This window comes from Pseudophryne corroboree, chromosome 7 (assembly GCF_028390025.1).
Source record: "Pseudophryne corroboree isolate aPseCor3 chromosome 7, aPseCor3.hap2, whole genome shotgun sequence".
NCBI classification, from domain to species: domain Eukaryota; kingdom Metazoa; phylum Chordata; class Amphibia; order Anura; family Myobatrachidae; genus Pseudophryne; species Pseudophryne corroboree.
The window spans coordinates 333,724,737-333,751,311 of NC_086450.1; the positions used below are offsets into that span (position 1 = coordinate 333,724,737).

The 26,575-nt window shown below is 46.6% G+C and overlaps 1 protein-coding gene across 2 annotated transcripts in view; it reads left to right on the top strand.

Moving 5' to 3' along the window:
- NTAN1 (N-terminal asparagine amidase) overlaps positions 1 to 26,575 on the top strand; it is a 222,802-nt gene that overhangs the window by 72,925 nt on the left and 123,302 nt on the right. For both annotated transcript variants that reach the window (XM_063934359.1, XM_063934358.1), the window contains exon 3: positions 8,372 to 8,437. In XM_063934359.1, coding sequence (XP_063790429.1) covers positions 8,372 to 8,437 — 66 coding nt within the window. The remainder of the gene's footprint in view (positions 1 to 8,371; positions 8,438 to 26,575) is intronic.

The window sequence follows — 26,575 nt, forward strand, 5'->3', positions numbered from 1 at the left end:
CTATGGATACACAGGTTGAGTATCCCTTATCCAAAATGCTTGGGACCAGAAGTATTTTGGATATCGGATTATTCCGTATTTTGGAATAATTGCATACCATAATGAGATATCATGGCAATGGGACCCAAGTCTAAGCACAGAATGCATTTATGTTTCATATACACCTTATACACACAGCCTGAAGGTCATTTTAGCCAATATTTTTAATAACTTTGTGCATTAAACAAAGTGTGTGTATATTCACACAATTCATTTATGTTTCATATACACCTTATACACACAGCCTGAAGGTCATTTAATACAATATCTTTAATAACTTTGTATATTAAACAAGGTTTATGCACATTGAGCCATCAGAAAACAAAAGTTTCACTATCTCACTCTCACTCAAAAAATTCCGTATTTCGGAATATTCCGTATTTCGGAATATTTGGATATGGGATACTCAACCTGTATATATCTTCCAGGACACTGAGAATATTAAATGGAATTTCCACAAACCTTTTTATTTTTGTAATCTAATGGTTGGGTTAAGGGATCTTTATAACATTTTCACTTAACCTGACGTGGTCCTCTTCAGCTTTTACCTGGTTTTGTGTGGGGCCACAGTCTATATTCTGCGTTTAGGGAGCACTGGTTCTGTGTGTAATGACACCCTAGAGCAGTGTTTTATAACTCCAGTCCTCAGGGATCCCTAACAGTGCATGTTGTAATGGTCTCCTGGCGGGTGCACAGGGTTATTCGTTACTGCCTTGCCCATTTTAAAAGATCCACAGGTGGAGCGAATTATTTTACTTACTGAGGAGACCTGTAAAACATGCACTGTTTAGGGGTCCCTGAGGGCTAGGGTAGGGAAACATTGCCTCAGTGCAGCGTTTCCCAAACTCTGTCCTCAGGGAGTACTAACGGTCCAGGTTGTAAGTATATCCATAGGTCAGCACAGAGGGTTAAATCATATTGACTGATTAAGCCACCTGTTGCCAAGCATGGATATACTTAAAACTTGGACTTTTAGTGACCTTGAGGACTGAGTTTGGGAACCACTGCCCTAGTGTCTTGTGCTGTGGTCCTTTCTCAGAGAGGTGCAACAAGCCTTGAAGAGAGAGGTAAAGTGGAATAGTTACCCAAAACCAGTCCGCGTCTAGACCTGGGTACACACTGGATCGATGTCTGGCTATTTTGTAAAGGCAAATTGCACAGTGGGTACAGGTGATTGCCCGCTGTTGGTCTGGTGTGTATGGACAATCCCCGCTCAAGGGCTGGTCACTCCAGTGTGTACCCAGCGTAACTGTTCTTTCAAAGTCTCTGCTAGATAAAAGACAGTCAAGCTGGTTAGTTTGAGCAACTTCTACACTTTCTCTCCAAGGCTTGATACATCTCCCCTGTGTAGTAAGAGTCTGAAGGCATAGCAGTGCAGACCTTTGCAGAGAATTGGGTCTTCCCAAAACTCGGCCTTATTTCCTAGATGCCTGAGGCTGTTCAGCTGCTGAAGAGGACCACTGCCTAAGGTGAGTCACATATTCATTTATGTGGAGACACCAAGCAATGAATATATTGTGTGTATGTGAGTTTGTGTTTATTTACAGTCTACTACAGTATACACTTATTTTGTTACGGACCTTTAATTGCCTCCTTTTCATGTAAAGCCTAGATGAAAGCCTGTGCTCTTTTAGAAGCTGTAGGGCTGGGAAATCTGAGTTTATGTCCACACGTTACTGCAGTGAATTTTTATTCTAAAGGCATTCTATCTACAAACGGAACTGGATTCTTTTGGAGCTGCCTGATTAGCTCTGCTTTCATAGTTATTTCTCTGACGTCCTAGTGGATGCTGGGACTCCGTAAGGACCATGGGGAATAGCGGCTCCGCAGGAGACAGGGCACAAGAATAAAAGCTTTAGGATCAGGTGGTGTGCACTGGCTCCTCCCCCTATGACCCTCCTCCAAGCCTCAGTTAGATTTTTGTGCCCGAACGAGAAGGGTGCAGGCTAGGTGGCTCTCCTGAGCTGCTTAGAATAAAAGTTTATTTTAGGTTTTTTATTTTCAGTGAGTCCTGCTGGCAACAGGCTTACTGCATCGTGGGACTAAGGGGAGAAGAAACGAACTCACCTGCGTGCAGAGTGGATTGGGTTTCTTAGGCTACTGGACATTAGCTCCAGAGGGACGATCACAGGTTCAGCCTGGATGGGTCCCGGAGCCGCGCCGCCGGCCCCCTTACAGAGCCAGAAGAGCGAAGAGGTCCGGTGAAATCGGCGGCAGAAGACGGTCCTGTCTTCAACTAAGGTAGCGCACAGCACTGCAGCTGTGCGCCATTGCTCTCAGCACACTTCACACTCCGGTCACTGAGGGTGCAGGGCGCTGGGGGGGGAGCGCCCTGAGACGCAATATAACAGATATACCTTAGGTTGGCAAAAAGAAATACATCACATATAGCTCCTGGGCTATATGGATGTATTTAACCCCTGCCATTTTTCCAGAAAAGAGCGGGAGATAAGGACGTCGTGAAGGGGCGGAGCCTATCTCCTCAGCACACAAGCGCCATTTTCCCTCACAGCTTCACTGGAAGGACGGCTCCCTGACTCTCCCCTGCAGACCTGCTACAGAATCAGGGTAAAAAAGAGAAGGGGGGGCACTATTGGCAGCTAATAATAAAAACAGCAGCTATAAAAGGGAGTAACACTTATATAAGGTTATCCCTGTATATATATATATATATATATAGCGCTTGGTGTGTGCTGGCAAACTCTCCCTCTGTCTCTCCAAAGGGCTGGTGGGGTCCTGTCCTCTATCAGAGCATTCCCGGTGTGTGTGCTGTGTGTCGGTACGTGTGTGTCGACATGTATGAGGAGGAAAATGATGAGGAGGAAAATGATGTGGAGGCGGAGCAATTGCCGGGGTTAGTGATGTCACCCCCTAGGGAGTCGACACCTGACTGGATGATCGTATTTAAAGAATTACGTGACAATGTCAGCACTTTGCAAAAAACTGTTGACGACATGAGACAGCCGGCAAATCAATTAGTGCCTGTCCAGGCGTCTCAGACACCGTCAGGGGCCCTAAAACGCCCGTTACCTCAGTGGGTCGACACAGACCCAGACACAGATACTGAGTCTAGTGTCGACGGTGAGGAGACAAACGTAATGTCCAGTAGGGCCACACGTTACATGATCACGGCAATGAAGGAGGCATTGAACATTTCTGACACTACAAGTACCACAAAGAAGGGTATTATGTGGGGTGTGAAAAAACTACCAATAGTTTTTCCTGAGTCAGATGAATTAAATGAGGTGTGTGATAAAGCGTGGGTTTCCCCCGACAAAAAACTGCTAATTTCTAATAAATGATTGGCACTATACCCTTTCCCGCCAGAGGTTAGGGCGCGTTGGGAAACACCCCCTAGGGTAGATAAAGCGCTCACACGTTTATCTAAACAAGTAGCGTTACCGTCTCCTGATACGGCCACCCTCAAAGAACCAGCTGATAGAAGGCTGGAAAATATCCTAAAAAGTATATACACACATACTGGTGTTATACTGCGACCAGCTATCGCTTCAGCCTGGATGTGCAGTGCTGGAGTCGCGTGGTCGGATTCCCTGACTGAAAATATTGATACCCTGGACAGGGACAATATATTAACTATAGAGCATTTGAAGGATGCATTACTATATATGCGTGATGCACAGAGGGATATTTGCACCCTGGCATCAAGAGTAAGTGCTATGTCCATTTCTGCCAGAAGAGCATTATGGACGCGACAGTGGTCAGGGGATGCGGATTCCAAACGACATATGGAAGTATTGCCGTATAAAGGGGAGGAGTTATTTGGGGCTGGTCTATCGGACCTGGTGGCCACGGCAACGGCTGGAAAGTCCACCTTTTTACCCCAGGTCACCTCACATCAGCAGAAAAAGACACCATCTTTTCAAACTTAGTCCTTTCGTCCCCATAAGTACAAGCGAGCAAAAGGCCACTCATTTCTGCCCCGGGGCAGAGGAAGAGGAAAAAGACTGCACCATGCAGCCGCTTCCCAGGAGCAGAAGCCCTCCCCTGCTTCTGCCAAGTCTTCAGCATGACGCTGGGGCTTTACAAGCAGACTCAGAGACGGTGGGGGCCCGTCTCAAGAATTTCAACGCGCAGTGGGCTCACTCGCAAGTGGACCCCTGGATTCTACAGGTAGTATCGCAGGGGTACAAACTGGAATTCGAGGCGTTTCCCCCTCGCCGGTTCCTGAAGTCTGCTCTACCAAAGTCTCCCTCCGACAGGGAGGCAGTTTTGGAAGCCATTCACAAGCTGTATTCCCAGCAGGTGATAATCAAGGTACCCCTCCTACAACAAGGAAAGGGGTATTATTCCACGCTGTTTGTGGTACCGAAGCCGGACGGCTCGGTGAGACCAATTTTAAATCTGAAATCCTTGAACACTTACATAAAAAGGTTCAAATTCAAGATGGAGTCACTCAGAGCAGTGATAGCGAACCTGGAAGAAGGGGACTATATGGTGTCTCTGGACATCAAAGATGCTTATCTCCACGTCCCAATCTACCCTTCTCACCAAGGGTACCTCAGGTTTGTAGTACAAAACTGTCATTATCAGTTTCAGACGCTGCCGTTTGGGTTGTCCACGGCACCTCGGGTCTTTACCAAGGTAATGGCCGAAATGATGATTCTTCTTCGAAGAAAAGGCATCTTAATTATCCCTTACTTGGACGATCTCCTGATAAGGGCAAGGTCCAGGGAACAGTTAGAAGTCGGAGTAGTACTATCTCAGGTAGTGTTACGTCAGCACGGGTGGATCCTAAATATTCCAAAATCGCAGCTGATTCCAACGACACGTCTACTGTTCCTAGGAATGATTCTGGAAACAGTCCAGAAGAAGGTGTTTCTCCCGGAGGAGAAGGCCAGGGAGTTATCCGAGCTAGTCAGGAACCTCCTAAAACCAGGCCAGGTGTCAGTGCATCAGTGCACGAGGGTCCTGGGAAAAATGGTGGCTTCTTACGAAGCGATTCCATTCGGAAGATTCCATGCAAGAACGTTTCAGTGGGATCTACTGGACAAATGGTCCGGATCGCATCTTCAGATGCATCAGCGGATAACCCTGTCGCCAAGGACAAGGGTATCTCTTCTGTGGTGGCTGCAGAGTGCTCATCTACTAGAGGGCCGCAGATTTGGCATTCAGGAATGGATCCTGGTGACCACGGATGCCAGCCTGAGAGGCTGGGGAGCAGTCACACAGGGAAGAAATTTCCAGGGCTTGTGGTCAAGCATGGAAACATCTCTTCATATAAACATTCTGGAACTAAGGGCCATTTACAATGCCCTAAGTCAAGCGAAACCCCTGCTTCAGGGTCAGGCGGTATTGATCCAATCGGACAACATCACGTCAGTCGCCCACGTAAACAGACAGGGCGACACGAGAAGCAGGAGGGCAATGGCAGAAGCTGCAAGGATTCTTCGCTGGGCGGAAAATCATGTGATAGCACTGTCAGCAGTGTTCATGTTGGCGTCCCGTCTAAACAAAAAACTAGACAGGTATTGCGCCAGGTCAAGGGACCCTCAGGCAATAGCGGTGGACGCTCTGGTAACACCGTGGGTGTACCAGTCAGTGTATGTGATCCCTCCTCTGCCTCTCATACCAAAAGTACTGAGAATCATAAGAAGGAGAGGAGTAAGAACTATACTCGTGGTTCCGGATTGGCCAAGAAGGACTTGGTACCCGGAACTTCAAGAGATGCTCACGGAAGACCCGTGGCCTCTACCTCTAAGAAAGGACCTGCTCCAGCAGGGGCCTTGTCTGTTCCAAGACTTACCGCGGCTGCGTTTGACGGCATGGCGGTTGAACGCTGGATCCTGAAGGAAAAAAGGCATTCCAGATGAAGTCATCCCTACCCTGATCAAAGCCAGGAAGGATGTAACCGCAAAACATTATCACCGCATTTGGCGAAAATATGTTGCGTGGTGTGAGGCCAAGAAGGCCCCTACAGAGGAATTTCAACTGGGTCGTTTCCTCCATTTCCTGCAAACAGGAGTGTCTATGGGCCTAAAATTAGGGTCCATTAAGGTTCAAATTTCGGCCCTGTCGATTTTCTTCCAGAAAGAACTGGCTTCCGTGCCTGAAGTTCAGACATTTGTAAAAGGGGTACTGCATATACAGCCTCCTTTTGTGCCTCCAGTGGCACCTTGGGATCTCAATGTTGTTTTGAGTTTCCTAAAGTCACATTGGTTTGAACCACTCACCACTGTGGACTTAAAATATCTCACATGGAAGGTGTCGATGCTGTTAGCCCTGGCTTCAGCCAGGCGTGTGTCAGAATTGGCGGCTTTATCATATAAAAGCCCTTACTTAATTTTTCATTCTGACAGGGCAGAATTGAGGACTCGTCCTCAATTTCTCCCTAAGGTGGTTTCTGCATTTCACATGAACCAACCTATTGTGGTACCTGCGGCTACTAGGGACTTGGAGGACTCCAAGTTGCTTGACGTTGTCAGGGCCCTGAAAATATATGTTTCCAGGACGGCTGGAGTCAGAAAATCTGACTCGCTGTTTATCCTGTATGCACCCAACAAGCTGGGTGCTCCTGCTTCTAAGCAGACGATTGCTCGTTGGATTTGTAGTACAATTCAGCTTGCACATTCTGTGGCAGGCCTGCCACAGCCAAAATCTGTAAAAGCCCATTCCACAAGGAAAGTGGGCTCATCTTGGGCGGCTGCCCGAGGGGTCTCGGCTTTACAACTTTGCCGAGCAGCTACTTGGTCAGGGGCAAACACGTTTGCTAAATTCTACAAATTTGATACCCTGGCTGAGGAGGACCTGGAGTTCTCTCATTCGGTGCTGCAGAGTCATCCGCACTCTCCCGCCCGTTTGGGAGCTTTGGTATAATCCCCATGGTTTTTACGGAGTCCCAGCATCCACTAGGACGTCAGAGAAAATAAGATTTTACTCACCGATAAATCTATTTCTCGTAGTCCGTAGTGGATGCTGGGCGCCCATCCCAAGTGCGGATTGTCTGCAATACTTGTATATAGTTATTGTTACAAAATTCGGGTTATTATTGTTGTGAGCCATCTTTTCAGAGGCTCCTTTCGTTTATCATACTGTTAACTGGGTTCAGATCACGAGTTGTACGGTGTGATTGGTGTGGCTGGTATGAGTCTTACCCGGGATTCAATATCCTTCCTTATTATGTACGCTCGTCCGGGCACAGTATCCTAACTGAGGCTTGGAGGAGGCTCATAGGGGGAGGAGCCAGTGCACACCACCTGATCCTAAAGCTTTTATTCTTGTGCCCTGTCTCCTGCGGAGCCGCTATTCCCCATGGTCCTTACGGAGTCCCAGCATCCACTACGGTCTACGAGAAATAGATTTATCGGTGAGTAAAATCTTATTTTTATTATGATCTTGACAGTAAACTTGGTATTTTTTATACTGCTACCTCTTGGAGCTGCATCTTGTGCTGTTCTTTAATGTGTATATATATATATTAGAAGGGGATGTAGTTGGCTTCCCAATGGTCAGAAGGTAAGGAGAAGGGTTAGCAGATTTACTAAAATATGACTGTAGTCTGACCGCTGGCTTCTTGACTGTTGGTATCCCGCACCCATCCTATTAGTACAACATATATAAATTAATGATGGGTTAGAAAAGGCATTGGGCTTACTTAGATGCGGTCGCAAAGTGGTTATTGCACACAAATTAATAGATGTTGTTTTACAGCGCATGTGTCTGAGCCGCGGTGCATACATGTAGCAAGTGAATTGTGATGGCGGTCGAACCGAGGAATTAAGCACAAATGAGAGACACAAAGACAGCATTTGGGGGTCGGGTGGGAATGGGGAGTAAATAGGCAAATGCAGGAGTGGCAAAATTAGCCATCTTTAAAACTTGATTTAGTCTTTACCTTTGGGCTACAATTGTAACTATTTGGACTTAAGGCTTAATGTTGGGGCTGTAGATCTGAGTAACTGTTGTGAATATCAATGACATAAGGATAATGACCCATTTCTTTTCTGTCATCTATTTTCCTCTACTGTTTGAGAGATGACTTTAATTAAAATGAGGTGTCTCTTGTTTTTATAAGCTTTTATTGTGCCTTCGGTCCTATGCAATCCACTATAATAACAAATACATTCAATACAATTAATAATGTTGATGCTTCCACTTGTACTTATATAAACCACAGTGATCAAACGCTGCAGAAGTAGTCTACTGATAATCACCAATATTAGAGGGCCCCAGACAAATGCCTCATCTGCCAGGTTATCAGGGTGGCCCTGGCTAGAGCTATTTACTGCCTGGCATTTGAGCACTTCTAGCATTGCGGAAATTATTTTGTTAAATACTAATATGTCTAATTTGGTGTTTTTTCCTTTTTAACCAGGTTCAATTTCACTTCTTGGGTCAGAAGATGCAACTACCTGTCACATTCTAGTGCTCAGACACACAGGTACAGTACAGACTATGCAAGCAGTCATCCCAAGTATATAAGAGGGAATGTACCAGGGTCTTGTCATAATTGCTCAGTGTTATATATATATATATATATATATATATATATATATATATATATAAAAAAAAATAACATATAATATATATATAGGCATGGTGAGGGATTTAAAATGTATAGTTGATAAAGGGAGTTTCTTTTTCCTCCTTTCCTATTGCTTATATTACTATACAGGTTGAGTATCCCTTATCAAAAATGCTTGGGACCAGAGGTATTTTGGATATCGGATTTTTCCGTATTTTGGAATAATTGCATACCATAATGAGATATCATGGTGAAGGGACCCAAGTCTAAGCACAGAATGCATTTATGTTTCATATACACCTTATACACACAGCCTGAAGGTCATTTTAGCCAATATTTTTAATAACTTTGTGCACTAAAAAAAGTGTGTGTACATTCACACAATTCATTTATGTTTCACATACACCTTATATACACAGCCTGAAGGTCATTTAATACAATATTTTTAATAACTTTGTGTATTAAACAAAGTTGGTGTGCATTGAGCCATCAGAAAACAAAGATTTCACTATCTCACTCTCACTCAAAAAATCCGTATTTCGGAATATTCCGTATTTCGGAATATTTGGATATGGGATACTCAACCTGTATTTCATATTTTTGAAGCAAATGTATAATTTTAACTATTTGGTTATTTATAATAATCAATAATTATGTACCTTTTAATAACATACATGCAAAGGGTTGTACCTAGAAATATACCTTTAAATCATTAGGAATATTCTATTCATGAAATTAATGCATGCCAGTCATATAGAATGTAAAACATAAGAATGAATTTCCATAAACAATTGATACTCATAAAACATTATTTGTACATTGTAAATCACCATACAATATTTTCAAAAGTTTACAGTATATAAGAAAGAAATAGTATGAAAGACCAGTGTGAGAAGTGTATGTACAGTATGTATGAATGAGAGAGGGACAGAGTTATGCCTGGAGGGGTAATTGCCAGTGTGGATGTGCGGAGGAGGGGCAACATGCTCAAGCCACGTGTTTCCTTTGTGCAAACCACATGGGACACAAGCTAGACTCCATTTTGGGAAGCTCCCGTGATTCCAAAGTCTGCAACACATGATTCAAAAAGGGATGCCAGCAGCCATCTTGTACGAACCAACTAACTCATTCAGGCACATTCCAATCCAACTAATTATACGTATTCAAGTATATTACATATTCCAAGAACCAACACAGTATCTCAATTACCAGAACATATTGTGTGCTTGCTATGCAATATAATGTAGCCAGTAATTATGTATCAATCTCAGTCTGTACCATTGGAACAAACACATCCTCCATTGTACCAGCTTATTCAGGCCTGGAACCAACTCTACCTTCCACATTCCAATCCAATTAATTATTCCACATTCCAGGAACCCACTCAGTATATTGCATACTGTCCATGTTATATGAGGCATTACAAGACCAGATCACAATGTAATCACACATCCCAGCATGCCATTGCTACAAAACACATATATATCAAGTAACCTCATGGTGGTATTCATGATTAACAAGAAATACTATACACAAACCAGCACAATCTATTCTATATCATCATCCACAAACGTATATCACAAACACACATTTAGATATTCTATGCCATTATTATATTTCCTTTTCTAGCCATGTGTATTCAATACTTGGCCATAATGAGGAAAAACTTCCAAGTTCTGATGATGAGAGTTCCATGCTTCTGAGAGAGTGAAGTGTCTCTGAGCTGTGCCTACTGCTTTGTGTGTGAGGTTCAGAGAGTGAGAGCTCTGGTTTCAAATGCTATACTATACCTGTGGGTGGGTGTGTCTTCCACAGGAAAGGATCCGACATCTGAGTATTCAATGTCGGATTTGGCCATTCACGACAATGCCAATCCAACTTTTTGACAGATTGACATTGTCGGAAACGGGACCAAAACCGCGGAATCCAACAAAACACGTGGATCCGCGGCTTATCCGCCAATCCACGTGCTTTCCGACAAGTCGTAATTGCCGTCTTGTCGGAAATGATTGAATAGGTCAAAACCCCATCCGATCTAAAAAAGTAAGAAACTGCCGTCTTTCTGACAAGACGGCAGTTTCCAACTTCAATTGAATACCCCCCATAGTCTTTGTGTGTCAAAACTATTTAACCAGTTTCCCACTGACAACTTCCAGAGCTTACTCTATGTGTAATATCAAAATATCATAAATATACTTGACTTATCTAAAATAGATATGAGGAAATGCTCTGTAACAATAGTAAAGTGTATACTTTTCCTAAATTATGTTTTTCAAATATTGTATTTTTAACAGTGGATATGTAACCTTTAATATGTTCACATAAGCGACCACATACACTGGGATATCCTTTCCCATATTGTGCAATTGACAAATATCGCAGCACGTGGAGCCAAATATGACCGTGACGATAGGTAATGATACTTTAAAATTGAGAGAGTCATTATTGGTGCATGGTGGAAAATGCAGTTGCAAGACCACCATTCTTCCACCAGTTACACTAACCATTAAGTTGCCAGCAATCCGGTTGTTTGGCTTGATAGCTGAAAGACCACAAGTTGTCCAGTGCAGCCAGTTACTTATGCATCCACACAATAATCCTGGTGTTACACCAGAGTGCGGCTACCTTTATAGTTTCCTTTATGATTATTGATAAATCCTTGTGTGCAAAAGTTTCAACTCGCTGTCAACACTTCGGAGCATATTCATCTTAATCTACATTTTTACTGGGGATGTGAAAAATATTTTTTGCCCAAATTCGCAAGGTGATCATTTTTAATATTTTCAGCAAATTTACTAGAATTCGTTTGCCAGGAGATGGGCTCCAATAAGAGTCCATCAGGGTGAAGAGCTGGAAGCCGTGTGATAGCGCAAAGCACTCTTTAGATATGCGTGGTTTCCCACTTGATATCCGTTTACATATTTGGCAACATCTTTGATAAATTATTCCTCATCCCAACCCTGTAAAATGTCTCCGGGTTATGTCTGAACTGCAGCCCATGGACTCTGTGTCCCAAAAATCATCCGTTGTTGACAGGTATGGGACTATGAACAGCACTCTTGTGTACTGGTAGCCTCTTTATGGTTGAGTCGTAAACACTGACTGTAGCCCATTGGTGTCCCTAAGGGGGTGCAGACCACCAGGTGTCACCATCCGAGAAGTTGACCCCAAAATGCAGGCTCCTCAGTGACAGGGAGCTAGGTGTGACACTTTTATCATGCAGTGCCCGCCTTCCATCACTGAGGAGCAACAGTGCAGGGGGAATCTCTGGGAGCAGCACAGCATCTTTCAGAATGCTGGGCACACCCCTGGAGTAGTGAAAACGGGCTAGTGCATTGAGGCTGTGCCCCCTTCCTGCAAGGCCAAACCCCCTTTCTTTTTCATCCACTAGGGGTCACTGGAGTACTCTTGGGATATGGACGGCTTAAGCAAGAACAGGGCACTGAATATTTAAATTTAGAACTCTCCTCCCTTCCATATCCCAGAGTACCTCAGTGTTTTTTCTGTGCTCACCGCACTAACGAGGCTTGTGTGGAGCTCCCACACTTATTTTGAATATTTTATTTTTATTTTTGATTTTTCTTTTTACAACTTTATTCACATCCCTTCCCCCCTTCCAAAAGGCGTGGGTCTGGGATAGTGGAAGCTGCTACAAGCAGCTACTGGCGTGTCGGTCCTCACTGCAGAGCACCCTCACATCCAAGTGCAGACTACCTGCAGGAAAGGCTGGACGGAGCTTGCAGAGAAGCCCCATCATAGCCCCTCACCACAGGCGTCCAGGTATGTTTGGAGACGGGGCGGTCAGCTCACGCTGCCGGCCCGCTGTGTGGGGACACTGTTCTGTATGTGCGCCGCCCGCCGCTATGTGCGCCGCCCGCCGCCGCTGATTGGTCTTGTAAGCGGATGCCAGAGCCGCTCAGCCCCGCCGCTCAGAGCCTGCGCCGGCCGCACTTTCTCCACTCCATAGCCGCCGCTCCACGGAGCGCGCTCCCCGGCTCCCTCTAACCGTAATGTTCCCCGGCTCCGTGTACCCGCTCCCCGCTGGAATAGACAGCGGTACACAGAGCATGGGGAGGGGGGGGGGTGGGGGAAGTCTCTCAGGCAGCGCAGCTGCATGGGGGGGGGGGGGGGCGAGAAGTGTACCCATAGCAGCAGCAGTATACAAGGCTGCATGGGTTATAAGAATGCATAGGCTATTAAGCCTTTATTAACAGGATTTGTTAGTAAACAGCACATTTCCAGGTTATATATGTTTTTCACAAATTATAACCTGTACTGTGATTATAAGTGTAAGCATGGTATGGGGGCCATTTTAACCATGCTTCCTGTTCTTCCTGTTGTGATTCCAGAACGTTCCTGTCCTACATCTCTACTCCACCGGAGGCGCAGGGGTGTTAGTGGGAATTTGGGATCAGATTTCATTTAGTACTGGCCACGTGCACTGCAGTTGGCCAGATATATATATTACACACACCTTAGTACTATTTTACTGAGTCGTGCAAGTGGTCTGTCTTTGTGTATTGTATTGTCTGTCTGCATAATGAGTAAGGCACCAGCAAAAACTAAAAAGCAGTTTCACTGCAAGGTCTGTAACAATGTGTTACCGGATGGATCTACCACATGTACAGTATGTTTTGTGAATTCTGTTACGAATACAATTTCTCTATCGTCCTAGTGGATGCTGGGGTTCCTGAAAGGACCATGGGGAATAGCGGCTCCGCAGGAGACAGGGCACAAAAAGTAAAGCTTTTCCAGATCAGGTGGTGTGCACTGGCTCCTCCCCCTATGACCCTCCTCCAGACTCCAGTTAGATTTTTGTGCCCGGCCGAGAAGGGTGCAATCTAGGTGGCTCTCCTAAAGAGCTGCTTAGAAAAAGTTTAGCTTAGGTTTTTTATTTTACAGTGAGTCCTGCTGGCAACAGGATCACTGCAACGAGGGACTGAGGGGAGAAGAAGTGAACTCACCTGCGTGCAGGATGGATTGGCTTCTTGGCTACTGGACATCAGCTCCAGAGGGACGATCACAGGTACAGCCTGGATGGTCACCGGAGCCGCGCCGCCGGCCCCCTTGCAGATGCTGAAGTCAGAAGAGGTCCAGAATCGGCGGCTGAAGACTCCTGCAGTCTTCTAAAGGTAGCGCACAGCACTGCAGCTGTGCGCCATTTTCCTCTCAGCACACTTCACACGCAGTCACTGAGGGTGCAGGGCGCTGGGGGGGGGCGCCCTGGGAGGCAAATGTAACCTATATAAAGGCTAAAAATACCTCACATATAGCCCCCAGAGGCTATATGGAGATATTTAACCCCTGCCTGGATTCACTAAATAGCGGGAGACGAGCCCGCCGGAAAAGGGGCGGGGCCTATCTCCTCAGCACACGGCGCCATTTCCTCTCACAGCTCCGCTGGTCAGGACGGCTCCCAGGTCTCTCCCCTGCACTGCACTACAGAAACAGGGTAAAACAGAGAGGGGGGGCAAATTTATGGCGATATTTTGATATATATAAAGCAGCTATAAGGGAGCACTTATTATAAGGCTATCCCTGTTATATATAGCGCTTTTGGTGTGTGCTGGCAAACTCTCCCTCTGTCTCCCCAAAGGGCTAGTGGGTCCTGTCTTCGTTAGGAGCATTCCCTGTGTGTCTGCTGTGTGTCGGTACGTGTGTGTCGACATGTATGAGGACGATATTGGTGTGGAGGCGGAGCAATTGCCAAATATGAGGATGTCACCCCCTAGGGAGTCGACACCAGAATGGATGCCTTTATTTATGGAACTACGGGATAGTGTCAACACGCTAAAGCAGTCGTTTGACGACATGAGACGGCCGGACAATCAATTAGTGCCTGTCCAGGCGACTCAAACACCGTCAGGGGCTGTGAAACGCCCTTTGCCTCAGTCGGTCGACACAGACCCAGACACAGGCACTGACTCCAGTGGTGACGGTGACGAATCAACCGTATTTTCCAGTAGGGCCACACGTTATATGATTTTGGCAATGAAGGAGGCGTTACATTTAGCTGATACTACAGGTACCACTAAACAGGGTATTATGTGGGGTGTGAAAAAACTACCTATAGTTTTTCCTGAATCAGAAGAATTAAATGACGTGTGTAATGAAGCGTGGGTTGCCCCTGATAAAAAGCTGATAATTTCAAAGAAATTATTGGCATTATACCCTTTCCCGCCAGAGGTTAGGGAGCGCTGGGAAACACCTCCTAGGGTGGACAAGGCGCTAACACGCTTATCTAAACAAGTGGCGTTACCCTCTCCTGAGACGGCCGCACTTAAAGATCCATCAGATAGGAGGATGGAAAATATCCAAAAAAGTATATACACACATGCAGGTGTTATACTACGACCAGCTATAGCGACTGCCTGGATGTGCAGTGCTGGGGTAGTTTGGTCAGAGTCCCTGATTGAAAATATTGATACCCTGGACAGGGACAATATTTTACTGTCGTTAGAACAAATAAAGGATGCATTTCTTTATATGCGTGATGCACAGAGGGATATCTGCACACTGGCATCACGGGTAAGTGCTAGGTCCATTTCGGCCAGAAGAGCTTTATGGACGCGACAGTGGACAGGCGATGCGGATTCAAAACGACATATGGAAGTTTTGCCGTATAAAGGGGAGGAGTTATTTGGAGTCGGTCTATCAGATTTGGTGGCCACGGCTACAGCCGGGAAATCCACCTTTCTACCTCAAGTCACTCCCCAACAGAAAAAGGCACCGACTTTTCAACCGCAGCCCTTTCGTTCCTTTAAAAATAAGAGAGCAAAGGGCTATTCATATCTGCCACGAGGCAGAGGTCGAGGGAAGAGACAGCAACAGGCAGCTCCTTCCCAGGAACAGAAGCCTTCCCCGGCTTCTACAAAAGCCTCAGCATGACGGTGGGGCTTCTCAAGCGGACTCGGGGACGGTGGGTGGTCGTCTCAAAAATTACAGCGCGCAGTGGGCTCACTCGCAGGTAGATCCCTGGATCCTGCAGATAATATCTCAGGGGTACAGGTTGGAATTAGAGACAGATCCACCTCGCCGTTTCCTGAAGTCTGCTTTACCAACGTCCCCCTCCGAAAGGGAGACGGTTTTGGAAGCCATTCACAAGCTGTACTCTCAGCAGGTGATAGTCAAGGTACCTCTTCTACAACAAGGGAAGGGGTATTATTCCACTCTTTTTGTGGTACCGAAGCCGGATGGCTCGGTAAGGCCTATTCTAAATCTGAAGTCCTTGAACCTGTACATAAAGAAGTTCAAGTTCAAGATGGAGTCACTCAGAGCAGTGATAGCGAACCTGGAAGAGGGGGACTTTATGGTATCCTTGGACATCAAGGATGCGTATCTCCACGTTCCAATTTACCCCTCACACCAGGGGTACCTCAGGTTCGTTGTACAAAACTGTCACTATCAGTTTCAGATGCTGCCGTTCGGATTGTCCACGGCACCTCGGGTCTTTACAAAGGTAATGGCCGAGATGATGATTCTTCTTCGAAGAAAAGGCATATTAATTATCCCATACTTGGACGATCTCCTAATAAGGGCAAGGTCCAGAGAACAGCTAGAGATGGGATTAGCACTGTCGCAAGAAGTGCTAAAACAGCACGGGTGGATTCTGAATATTCCAAAATCCCAGTTAATGCCGACAACTCGTCTGCTGTTCCTAGGGATGATTCTGGACACGGTTCAGAAAAAGGTTTTTCTCCCGGAGGAAAAAGCCAAGGAGTTATCCGAGCTTGTCAGGAACCTCCTAAAACCAGGAAAGGTGTCTGTACATCAATGCACAAGAGTCCTGGGAAAAATGGTGGCTTCTTACGAAGCAATTCCATTCGGCAGATTCCACGCAAGAATTTTCCAAAGGGATCTGTTGGACAAATGGTCAGGGTCGCATCTTCAGATGCACCTGCGGATAACCCTGTCTCCAAGGACAAGGGTGTCTCTTCTGTGGTGGTTGCAGAGTGCTCATCTATTGGAGGGCCGCAGATTCGGCATACAGGATTGGATCCTGGTGACCACGGACGCCAGCCTGAGAGGCTGGGGAGCAGTCACACAAGGAAGAAACTTCCAGGGAGTATGGACGAGCCTGGAAACGTCTCTTCACATAAACATTCTGGAACTAAGAGCAATATACAATGCTCTAAGCCAGGCAGAACCTCTGCTTCAGGGAAAACCGGTGTTGATCCAGTCGGACAACATCACGGCAGTCGCCCATGTGAACAGACAGGGCGGCACAAGAAGCAGGAGTGCAATGGCAGAAGCTGCAAGGATTCTTCGCTGGGCAGAGAATCATGTGATGGCACTGTCAGCAGTGTTCATCCCGGGAGTGGACAACTGGGAAGCAGACTTCCTCAGCAGACACGATCTTCACCCGGGAGAGTGGGGACTTCATCCAGAAGTCTTCCACTTGCTGGTAACCCGTTGGGAAAGACCAATGGTGGACATGATGGCGTCTCGCCTCAACAAAACGATACTAGTGGTTCCGGATTGGCCAAGAAGGACTTGGTACCCGGAACTTCAAGAGATGATCACGGAAGATCCGTGGCCTCTACCTCTAAGGAGGGACTTGCTTCAGCAGGGTCCCTGTCTGTTTCAAGACTTACCGCGGCTGCGTTTGACGGCATGGCGGTTGAACGCCGGATCCTAAAGGAAAAAGGCATGCCGGAAGAAGTCATTCCTACTTTGATTAAAGCAAGGAAGGAAGTAACCGTGCAACATTATCACCGAATTTGGCGAAAATATGTTGCGTGGTGCGAAGATCGGAGTGCTCCGACGGAGGAATTTCAACTGGGTCGATTCCTACATTTCCTGCAATCAGGATTGTCTATGGGTCTCAAATTGGGATCTATTAAGGTTCAAATTTCGGCCCTGTCGATTTTCTTTCAAAAAGAATTGGCTTCAGTCCCTGAAGTCCAGACCTTTGTTAAGGGAGTGCTACATATACAGCCTCCTGTGGTGCCTCCAGTGGCACCGTGGGATCTCAATGTGGTTTTGGACTTTCTAAAATCTCATTGGTTTGAACCACTAAAGAAGGTGGATTTGAAATATCTCACATGGAAAGTGACCATGCTTCTAGCCCTGGCTTCGGCCAGGAGAGTGTCAGAACTGGCAGCTTTATCTTACAAAAGCCCATATCTGATTTTCCATTCGGACAGGGCAGAACTGCGGACTCGTCCGCATTTTCTCCCTAAGGTGGTGTCAGCATTTCATCTGAACCAGCCTATTGTAGTGCCTGCGGCTACAAGTGACTTGGAGGACTCCAAGTTACTGGACGTTGTCAGAGCATTAAAAATATATATTGCAAGGACAGCTGGAGTCAGAAAATCTGACTCGTTGTTTATATTGTATGCACCCAACAAGATGGGTGCTCCTGCGTCTAAGCAGACGATTGCTCGTTGGATCTGTAGCACAATCCAACTTGCACATTCTGTGGCAGGCCTGCCACAGCCTAAATCTGTAAAGGCCCACTCCACAAGGAAGGTGGGCTCATCTTGGGCGGCTGCCCGAGGGGTCTCGGCATTACAACTTTGCCGAGCAGCTACGTGGTCAGGGGAGAACACGTTTGTAAAATTTTACAAATTTGATACTCTGGCTAAGGAGGACCTGGAGTTCTCTCATTCGGTGCTGCAGAGTCATCCGCACTCTCCCGCCCGTTTGGGAGCTTTGGTATAATCCCCATGGTCCTTTCAGGAACCCCAGCATCCACTAGGACGATAGAGAAAATAAGATTTTACTTACCGATAAATCTATTTCTCGGAGTCCGTAGTGGATGCTGGGCGCCCATCCCAAGTGCGGATTATCTGCAATAATTGTACATAGTTATTGTTAACTAATTCGGGTTATTGTTGAAGGAAGCCATCTTTCAGAGGCTCCGCTGTTATCATACTGTTAACTGGGTTTAGATCACAAGTTGTACGGTGTGATTGGTGTGGCTGGTATGAGTCTTACCCGGGATTCAAAATCCTCCCTTATTGTGTACGCTCGTCCGGGCACAGTACCTAACTGGAGTCTGGAGGAGGGTCATAGGGGGAGGAGCCAGTGCACACCACCTGATCTGGAAAAGCTTTACTTTTTGTGCCCTGTCTCCTGCGGAGCCGCTATTCCCCATGGTCCTTTCAGGAACCCCAGCATCCACTACGGACTCCGAGAAATAGATTTATCGGTAAGTAAAATCTTATTTTCCGCTCCGGTTTCAAAGCCGGTTTCATTGCCGGACCCTCCATGGGCTATGCTAACAGATGTCATGGCTGGATTGCAATCAGAATTGGCCGCCGCTCGACAAGAGCGGGAAGCGGCAAGATCTGAGTCTAGGGTGAGACCGCCAGACCTACCGGAGGGCTCTCATCCTTGCCAAAAGTCCAAGTCCATTTGGGGTAGAAGGGATACATTTAATTTGTCTTATGATTTACCAGTTTCTGCTATGTTGCATACTAACGATTCTATGCCAGACCTCACTGCACAAGATGAGGGTGAGGAGGGCGAAGTGGACCAGCAGTCAAATACTGAAGATTTTGACAGCCCAGGCATTGATAATCTCATCAGAGCGGTGCGTCAGTCTCTGAAGTTTACAGAAACTGAGGAGCCTCTGACAAATGATGAAGTCGTCTTTACTAAACGACAGAGATCTCCAATGTGTTTTCCTGTTTCGGAATCTCTCAATAAGATGTTAGTGGAAACACGAAAGAATCCGGATAAACGGTTTTCTATACCTCGCAGATTTAAGTCTAGTTACCCGTTTCCAGAGTCTGTGACATCTACATGGGAGAATCCGCCATTGATGGATTCGTCTGTGTCAAAACTTACAAAGAAATTAACCATACCAGTACCAACTGCTACTACGCTTAAAGACCCTTCAGACCGTAAAATAGAAGCTATGCTAAAGTCCATGTATATAGCAGCAGGAGTGTTGCTTAGACCTGGGTTGGTTGGCATTTGGGTAACTAAGGCGCTAATGGTATGGATAACAGAACTCAAGTCTGCCCTACATGACGATCACCTTATACTTCTCGCTGATCAAATCTGTGAAGCTGCTGAGTATCTATGTACAGCTTCTACTGACGTCTGTCAGCTCACTTCTCGCATTTCATCGTCGCTAGTTACAGTACGACGAGCACTCTGGCTGCGTTCTTGGCAAGCGGAGGCAGAGGTCAAAAGAGGTATAGAGGCGTTACCTTACAGTGACGAGAAGTTGTTCGGTCCTGAATTGGACAAATGGATTTCTGAGGCCACGGGAGGAAAGTCTGTTTTCCTACCATTGCCTCCAACGGTACCTAGACGGAAGTACTCTGGCCCGGCGTTCAAATCCTTTAGACCTCAGCCCTTTCGAGGCCATGGTAGAGGAACAGCCATGCCTGGTAGACGAGGTCGAGGACGTGGTTTCCAACAAACCAACACCAGTCGTCAGGATGCTAAGGTCACTGACAAGCCAGTGGCATGACGGGCTCCCAGCCCATCTCGGATCTCCAATTGTGGGGGCACGCCTTCAGACGTTCCATTTCGCGTGGCTCCAGACAACCACAGATGGGTGGATCCGCAATTTAGTGTTAAAAGGTTACAAAATAGAGTTCGACTGTCTCCTGCCACTGCGGTTTTTTAAGACAGGACTGCCTCTGTCGGACGACAAGAGGGCGGTTCTGCAAATTGCCATTCAGTCCCTGCTGGATTCAGCAGTTTTAATTCCGGTCCCTGTACACCAACAAGGTCAGGGTTATTATTCCAGTCTGTTGTGGTACCAAAGCCGGATGGCTCCGTCAGGCCAATATTGAACTTAAAGGGTCTCAATCAGTACGTCACTTACTACATATTCAAGATGGAATCTTTGCGATCAGAAATTGCAGGTTTAGAGCCACAGGAATTCATGATTGCGCTAGATCTCAAGGATGCGTACTTACACATTCCGATTTGACCACCTCATCAGAGGTTCTTGCATTTTGCGATACGGCAGAACCATTACCAGTTTCAGGCTCTACCGTTTGGCCTCTCGTCAGCGCCTCAGGTATTCACCAAAGTGATGTCTGTGATGATAGCTCATCTCAGATCCCTGGGAGTGATAATAGTTCCGTACTTGGATGATCTGCTCATCAAAGCTCTGTCTCAACAGATGCTCCTCCAACATGCGTTGCTAACGTACAATGTACTAGTTCAGCACGGTTGGATTGTCAACTTCAAGAAATCACATCTAATTCCGTCTCAACGACTTCAATTCCTAGGTATGATTCTTGATACGGTAAATCAAAGAATTTACCTACCAGAACAGAAAGTACAGATTATTCGTCATCTAGTACAATTAGTGCTCAAGCCACGCACAGTCTCGGTACATTTGTGCATTCGCCTCTTAGGCACAATGGTGGCGGCTTTCGAAGCGCTTCAGTTCGGAAGATTTCACTCACGTCCTTTTCAACTGGATGTTCTCGCACAGTGGTCGGGTTCGCATCTGCAGATTCACTACAGGGTGCCAGGGTGTATCTACTCTGGTGGCTCAAAGTACACAATCTAACCGCAGGGAAACGGTTCGGCACCTGGAATTGGATAATTCTAACGATGGACGCGAGTCTCAGAGGTTGGGGAGCTGTAGTTCAAAATTGTCAGCTCCAGGGTCTCTGGGCGGATCACGAAAGATTGCTGTCTATAAATGTCCTGGAACTCCGGGCAATTTACAATGCGCTACGACAAGCAGTGCACATGCTTCGGTCTCAGACTGTCCAGGTGCAGTCAGACAACGCGACGGCGGTCGCGTACATCAACAAACAAGGAGGAACGAGACGCCGCATGGCAATGCGGGAAGTAGCTCGAATCCTCAATTGGGCCGAGCATCACCAAGTGATATTGTCGGCAGTTTTCATTCCGGGAGTGGACAACTGGGAGGCGGATTATCTCAGCCGTCGGAATTTTCATCCAGGAGAATGGGCATTAAATCCAGAAGTGTTTCACATGTTGGTCCAGAGGTGGGGTTACCCTCAAGTGGACCTGTTGGCATCTCACCACAATCACCAAACGCCCCAGTATGTGTCCAGAACACGAGATCCAAAGGCAGTGGCAGTGGATGCTCTCACAATCGCGTGGCCGTACAGCCTCGTGTATCTGTTTCCACCGTTTCCGCTGCTCCCTCTGTTGCTAAAATGGATCAAAAGAGAGTCTGCCACAGTCATACTAGTGGCGCCTCATTGGCCTCGGAGAGCTTGGTTCTTGGATCTCCGCGGACTACTCGCAGACGATCCTTGCCCGCTTCCACTACGTCCAGACCTGTTACAACAGGGTCCGCTCCTTTACCCCGATTTAGCTCGGCTGCGTTTGACGGGGTGGCTGTTGAGACCGCCCTCTTAAGAAGAGAGGGCATTCCAGAATCGGTTATACCAACCATGTTACGAGCTAGGAAGCCAGTTACGGCAGCTCATTATTACAGAATTTGGCGTGCCTATATAGGTTGGTGTGAAGCTCGGAAGTTTCCGACATCATATTTCAAGTTATCCCGTCTTTTGTTATTTCTACAGACGGGGTTAGATGGAGGACTGCGTTTATCTACACTAAAGGTGCAGGTCTCTGCTTTGTCAATTTACTTTCAAAGACGATTGGCTCTATTGCCGTCTGTACACACCTTTCTGCAAGGTGTCCTCAGAGTACAGCCTCCATTCATTCCACCTACAGCGCCATGGGACTTGAATCTGGTTTTAGATTTCTTACAGTCTTCATATTTTGAACCCTTAATTGGATATTAAGTTTCTCACTTGGAAAACAATTTTTCTCCTAGCCTTAGCTTCGGCAAGGCGTGTTTCAGATTTGGATGCCTTGTCATGCAAGCCACCGTATTTGGTGTTTCATGATGACAGAGCGGAACTTCGGACGAATCCCGCTTTCTTGCCAAAGGTAGTGTCATCTTTTCACATCAATCAACCAATAGTAGTTCCTGTGTTAACAGAAGATTCTGGAACTTTGGATGTGGTACGCGCACTACGTGTTTATGTATCCCGAACGTCTACAGTTCGTAAGACGGATACGTTGTTTGTTCTCTATGATACTGCCAAGATGGGTTGGCCAGCTTCTAAGCAGACCTTATCCAGATGGATTAAACTGACCATACGTCAGGCTTACCTTCATGCTAGGTTACAGCCGCCTACATCAGTAACCGCTCATTCCACACGTTCTGTGGGAACTTCATGGGCAGCTGGTCGTGGGGCTTCTACGACGCAGCTTTGCGGCTACATGGTCATCAGTGCACACGTTTGTGCGCTTTTACAAGTTTGATACGTTTGCGGCATCAGCATCTAGCTTTGGCCGCCTAGTGTTACAGGTGCCAAACAGCTCTCCCGTCCACGGGGGAAGCTTTGGTACGTCCCAAGAGTACTCCAGTGACCCCTAGTGGATGAAAAAGAAAATAGGATTTTGGTACTTACCAGGTAAATCCTTTTCTTTGAACCCATAGGGGGCACTGGACGCCCACCCAGAGCAGTTTTACCTGGTTTGTGGTAAGTTCAGGGGATCTTATGGTAACACATTCTCCCCGACTGGTTCAAAGTTTCAAGTTCTATCAGTTATGGTGTCAACTGTTTAGTTGTCAGTAACGTTATGTGTCAACTTTATTGTTGTCCGTTATGTTATATGTAATTCTCCATTGTCAACCTCTCTATAGCTCCTGTTCGGCTCAGTAAAAAACACTGAGGTACTCTGGGATATGGAGGGGAGGAGAGTTCTAAATTTAAATATTCAGTGCCCTGTTCTTGCTAAAGCCGTCCATATCCCAAGAGTACTCCAGTGCCCCCTATGGATTCAAAGAAAAGAATTTACCTGGTAAGTACAAAAATCCTATTTTCGGTGCATGCATGGGGGCTGTTTGGCGCACTGGGTGCCACCGACACCAGTGACGCCACTGCCTTAGCCAATACAAAGAAGTTTATATATCCGTGACTGCTGTTTAGGCACTTTTAACCTAACTAAGCATGTACGCCTGGCTTTTGACTTCATTTCTGTTGGAAAGTAACTACTGCGAAATCTATATATTATCTTGAAATTTCTCTTTTTTTTTTCTTTTTTTTTGTACACTATGGGGGGTATGCAGGTAGCGCTGATCATTCCGGAGCTAATGAATTTGACCCACTGAGTATTCAATTAGGGCAGTTTTTGTATATTTTGAAGGCATTTTCACCAATGCCTTTTCACCTTTTTTTTTTTAAGTGAAAAAGCATTGTCGAAAAAGGCCTGCATTTTCAACGGAAAACACGTGGATTTGACAATCCACATGTTTTCCGTCCCTGACACATTTTTTGCCTAGGCGAAAATCCGGCCCTGCTACTGCATAGGACGAACACTCGTTTGCCCTAAAAATAGCGAAAAGCTCAGTTTCTGCAGCGGGGTACACTGGTATTCCACAGGGAATAACATTGGGGTGTAGAGTTGGATCTTGATCCGAGGCACAAACAGGTTAAAGCTTTGACTGTTCCCAGGATGCACTGCACCGCCTCCTCTATAGCCCCGCCTCCAGGCACTGGAGCTTAGTCTGTAAGTTGGTGCTTACAGTGCAGGTCACTAACGGGGGGCTGCGCGAGGCAGCCCTAATAAGAGCTTTATAAGAAGATAGAAGACTACAAGGGCCACAGCACAGGCACTAGATGCTATGTATGTCATGCTGACATTCTGTGCTGCGGATCCATCACCTCCCCCAGCGGCACTGCATACACTCGCGACCTGGTTGCCGGGTACTTGCAGCAGAGGCGCTCCGGTCATCAGGCATACATCACCGCTGCTGCTCTCCTGGATCGCATGGCCGCGCTTCAGGGAGGAGGTAAGAGGGTCCCCCAGGTGGGACCAGCCGATATCGCGATCCGGTCGCGGTCCCAGGAGACGGACCGCGCCGCTGGCGTGGACACTATGGCCGTGTAGGGACCCCACTATATCCACCAGGGCAGGGAGCACAGGTCGGATTTACTAAAGTCCGTTTATGGTAGGCTTCAAAGTACCCAGTGGTGAAGTCCAGCAGAGGGTATAAGGCGCTGACCTGTAGCGCGTCCCCCAGCTCCAGGTGCCATCTACAGCAGGTGTTCCCGCCCTGGAGCTGCATCTCTCTCTCTCCCTCACTCCCCGTCAGCGTTTGGGTGTCATTTCACAGAGCTGCGCTGATCCTGGGACTGCTGGGCACTGTCTCTCTGTAAAGCCGCCTGTCTCATCAGCGCTGTGCATTTACAGGACACTTAACTAACGCTGTCTAAACGACATGTAGAATACTTAAGAACAAGTGTACTGCTATATGAATATTTAGTACAAGTATTCTGTGATATACATCCAGTGTTTACTGTGCATTGTTATATCTGTATACATACATTTCTATATGTAGTATTACTAGTCCAGTGCAGTTTTTTTATTTTTTATATGTAATAATTTCTGCATTGTACCTGTGACTGTGTGTGCCTATAGCTGCTGTGTGGTTTCTATTCTGTGTATCACACATATTGCTTGCTATCACTATATTCTGTGCCCTGGGGGTCTAAGTGCGTCAGGGTCTCATATACCATATAGTGTTCCACAGGATATACTGTTTTGTATTTTTCACTGTTTGTTTCCGTCACCTCATACCACCTAAATCCTCTGTTTGTGCTCTGCAACTGCGGTCACATATCTTAGGATTTTTTTGTCAGGTATTGTGTTTGTCTGGCTATATTGTACTGATACGCCCTAAGGCTACATTCCCAATAATGTCTGCTATACAGGGCGGGAAATCCGCAGACGCTCCTGCATCATACAGTGCTGGCGCCACGGATTTATCCGATGAAATTATTTCTGCTGAGTGTTCAGGTACTGGGTGTTCTGCACCCCCTAGTCAGCCCGCAGCACCCGTGGCAGATCCACCTTGGACTACATTTTCAAATATGCTGACTACGCTTGTAACAAGACTTGCGCCCCCTGTGGGACCTCCTGTGCCATTACAGCCACATATTGTCCCTGTAGTTAATCCATCATGGGCGGATACTCTGTCAAACCAGTAACAGCAATTAAATCAGTCCTTGGTTAAACAAAAACCTAACCCTCGCCCTACAGGACCAAAGGGTCATCTAAGCGGGCCATTTCTTCCTCACAATCCACTAATATTTCGGATGATTCTTCAGTTTCAGATTGGGAATATACTGATCCATCAGATGCTGATACTGCTGCTTCTGATGAAGATTCTGCAACATAGGTTGATGTTCCTGACCTAGTGGAGGCTATCAAGCTGATTCTTCAGATTGATGATGAGATTGACCCTCCTGATATGTCTAAGAAACCTGATAAGTTCAAACGTCTGCAGGTTACTAAATTAGTTTTACCACATTCTGACCATTTAATTGACATACGTCAGGACTCCTGGTTTTCTCCAGGAAAGAAATTTCCCCTGTCTAAAAAGATGCTAACTCGTTATCCTATCTCTGCGGAGTTGAGTAACAAGTGGGAAACCCCACCACCAGTGAACTCGCATGTAGCCCGTCTTTTGGTGTCATCTCCTCTGCCTGTCACCTCTTTGAAGGAACCGACGGATAAGTGTGTGGAGGGTTGCGTGAAGTCTATTTACACTCTTACAGGTGCTGTTCATAGACCCACTATGGCAGCCTCTTGGGCTGGAAAAGGCATTGAAGCATGGGTTCAAGCAATTGAGCAAGAGCTACCGCCTGAATTTTTCTGACACTGCCAGACAATATCTGTCCTATATTACCACAGCCTCACACTATATTTAGGAGGCGGCCTCTGATGCAGGCATTATGGCGGCCAAGGCACCTACTGCGTCTATCCTGGCTCGCCGGATTCTGTGGTTACGGTCCTGGTCGGTGGACCTGGACTCTAAGAAGACCTTGGAGGTACTCCCTTTTAAGGGAGATATACTATTTGGAGAGGATCTGTACAAGATTGTGACCGACTTGGCGTCGGCCAAGATTGCGTTTCTCCCAAGTACTAATCGTTCGGTTCTGAAGGCTAAGAGTACCACTTTTCATTCCTTTCGACCTCCAGGTAAAGCAAAGGGTCAGGCGTATTTGAGACAGGCTCGCACTTCCAAGTCCTCTAAGCCCAAACCTAAACGTTCTTGGGCTGCCCGTCAGCCTGCTT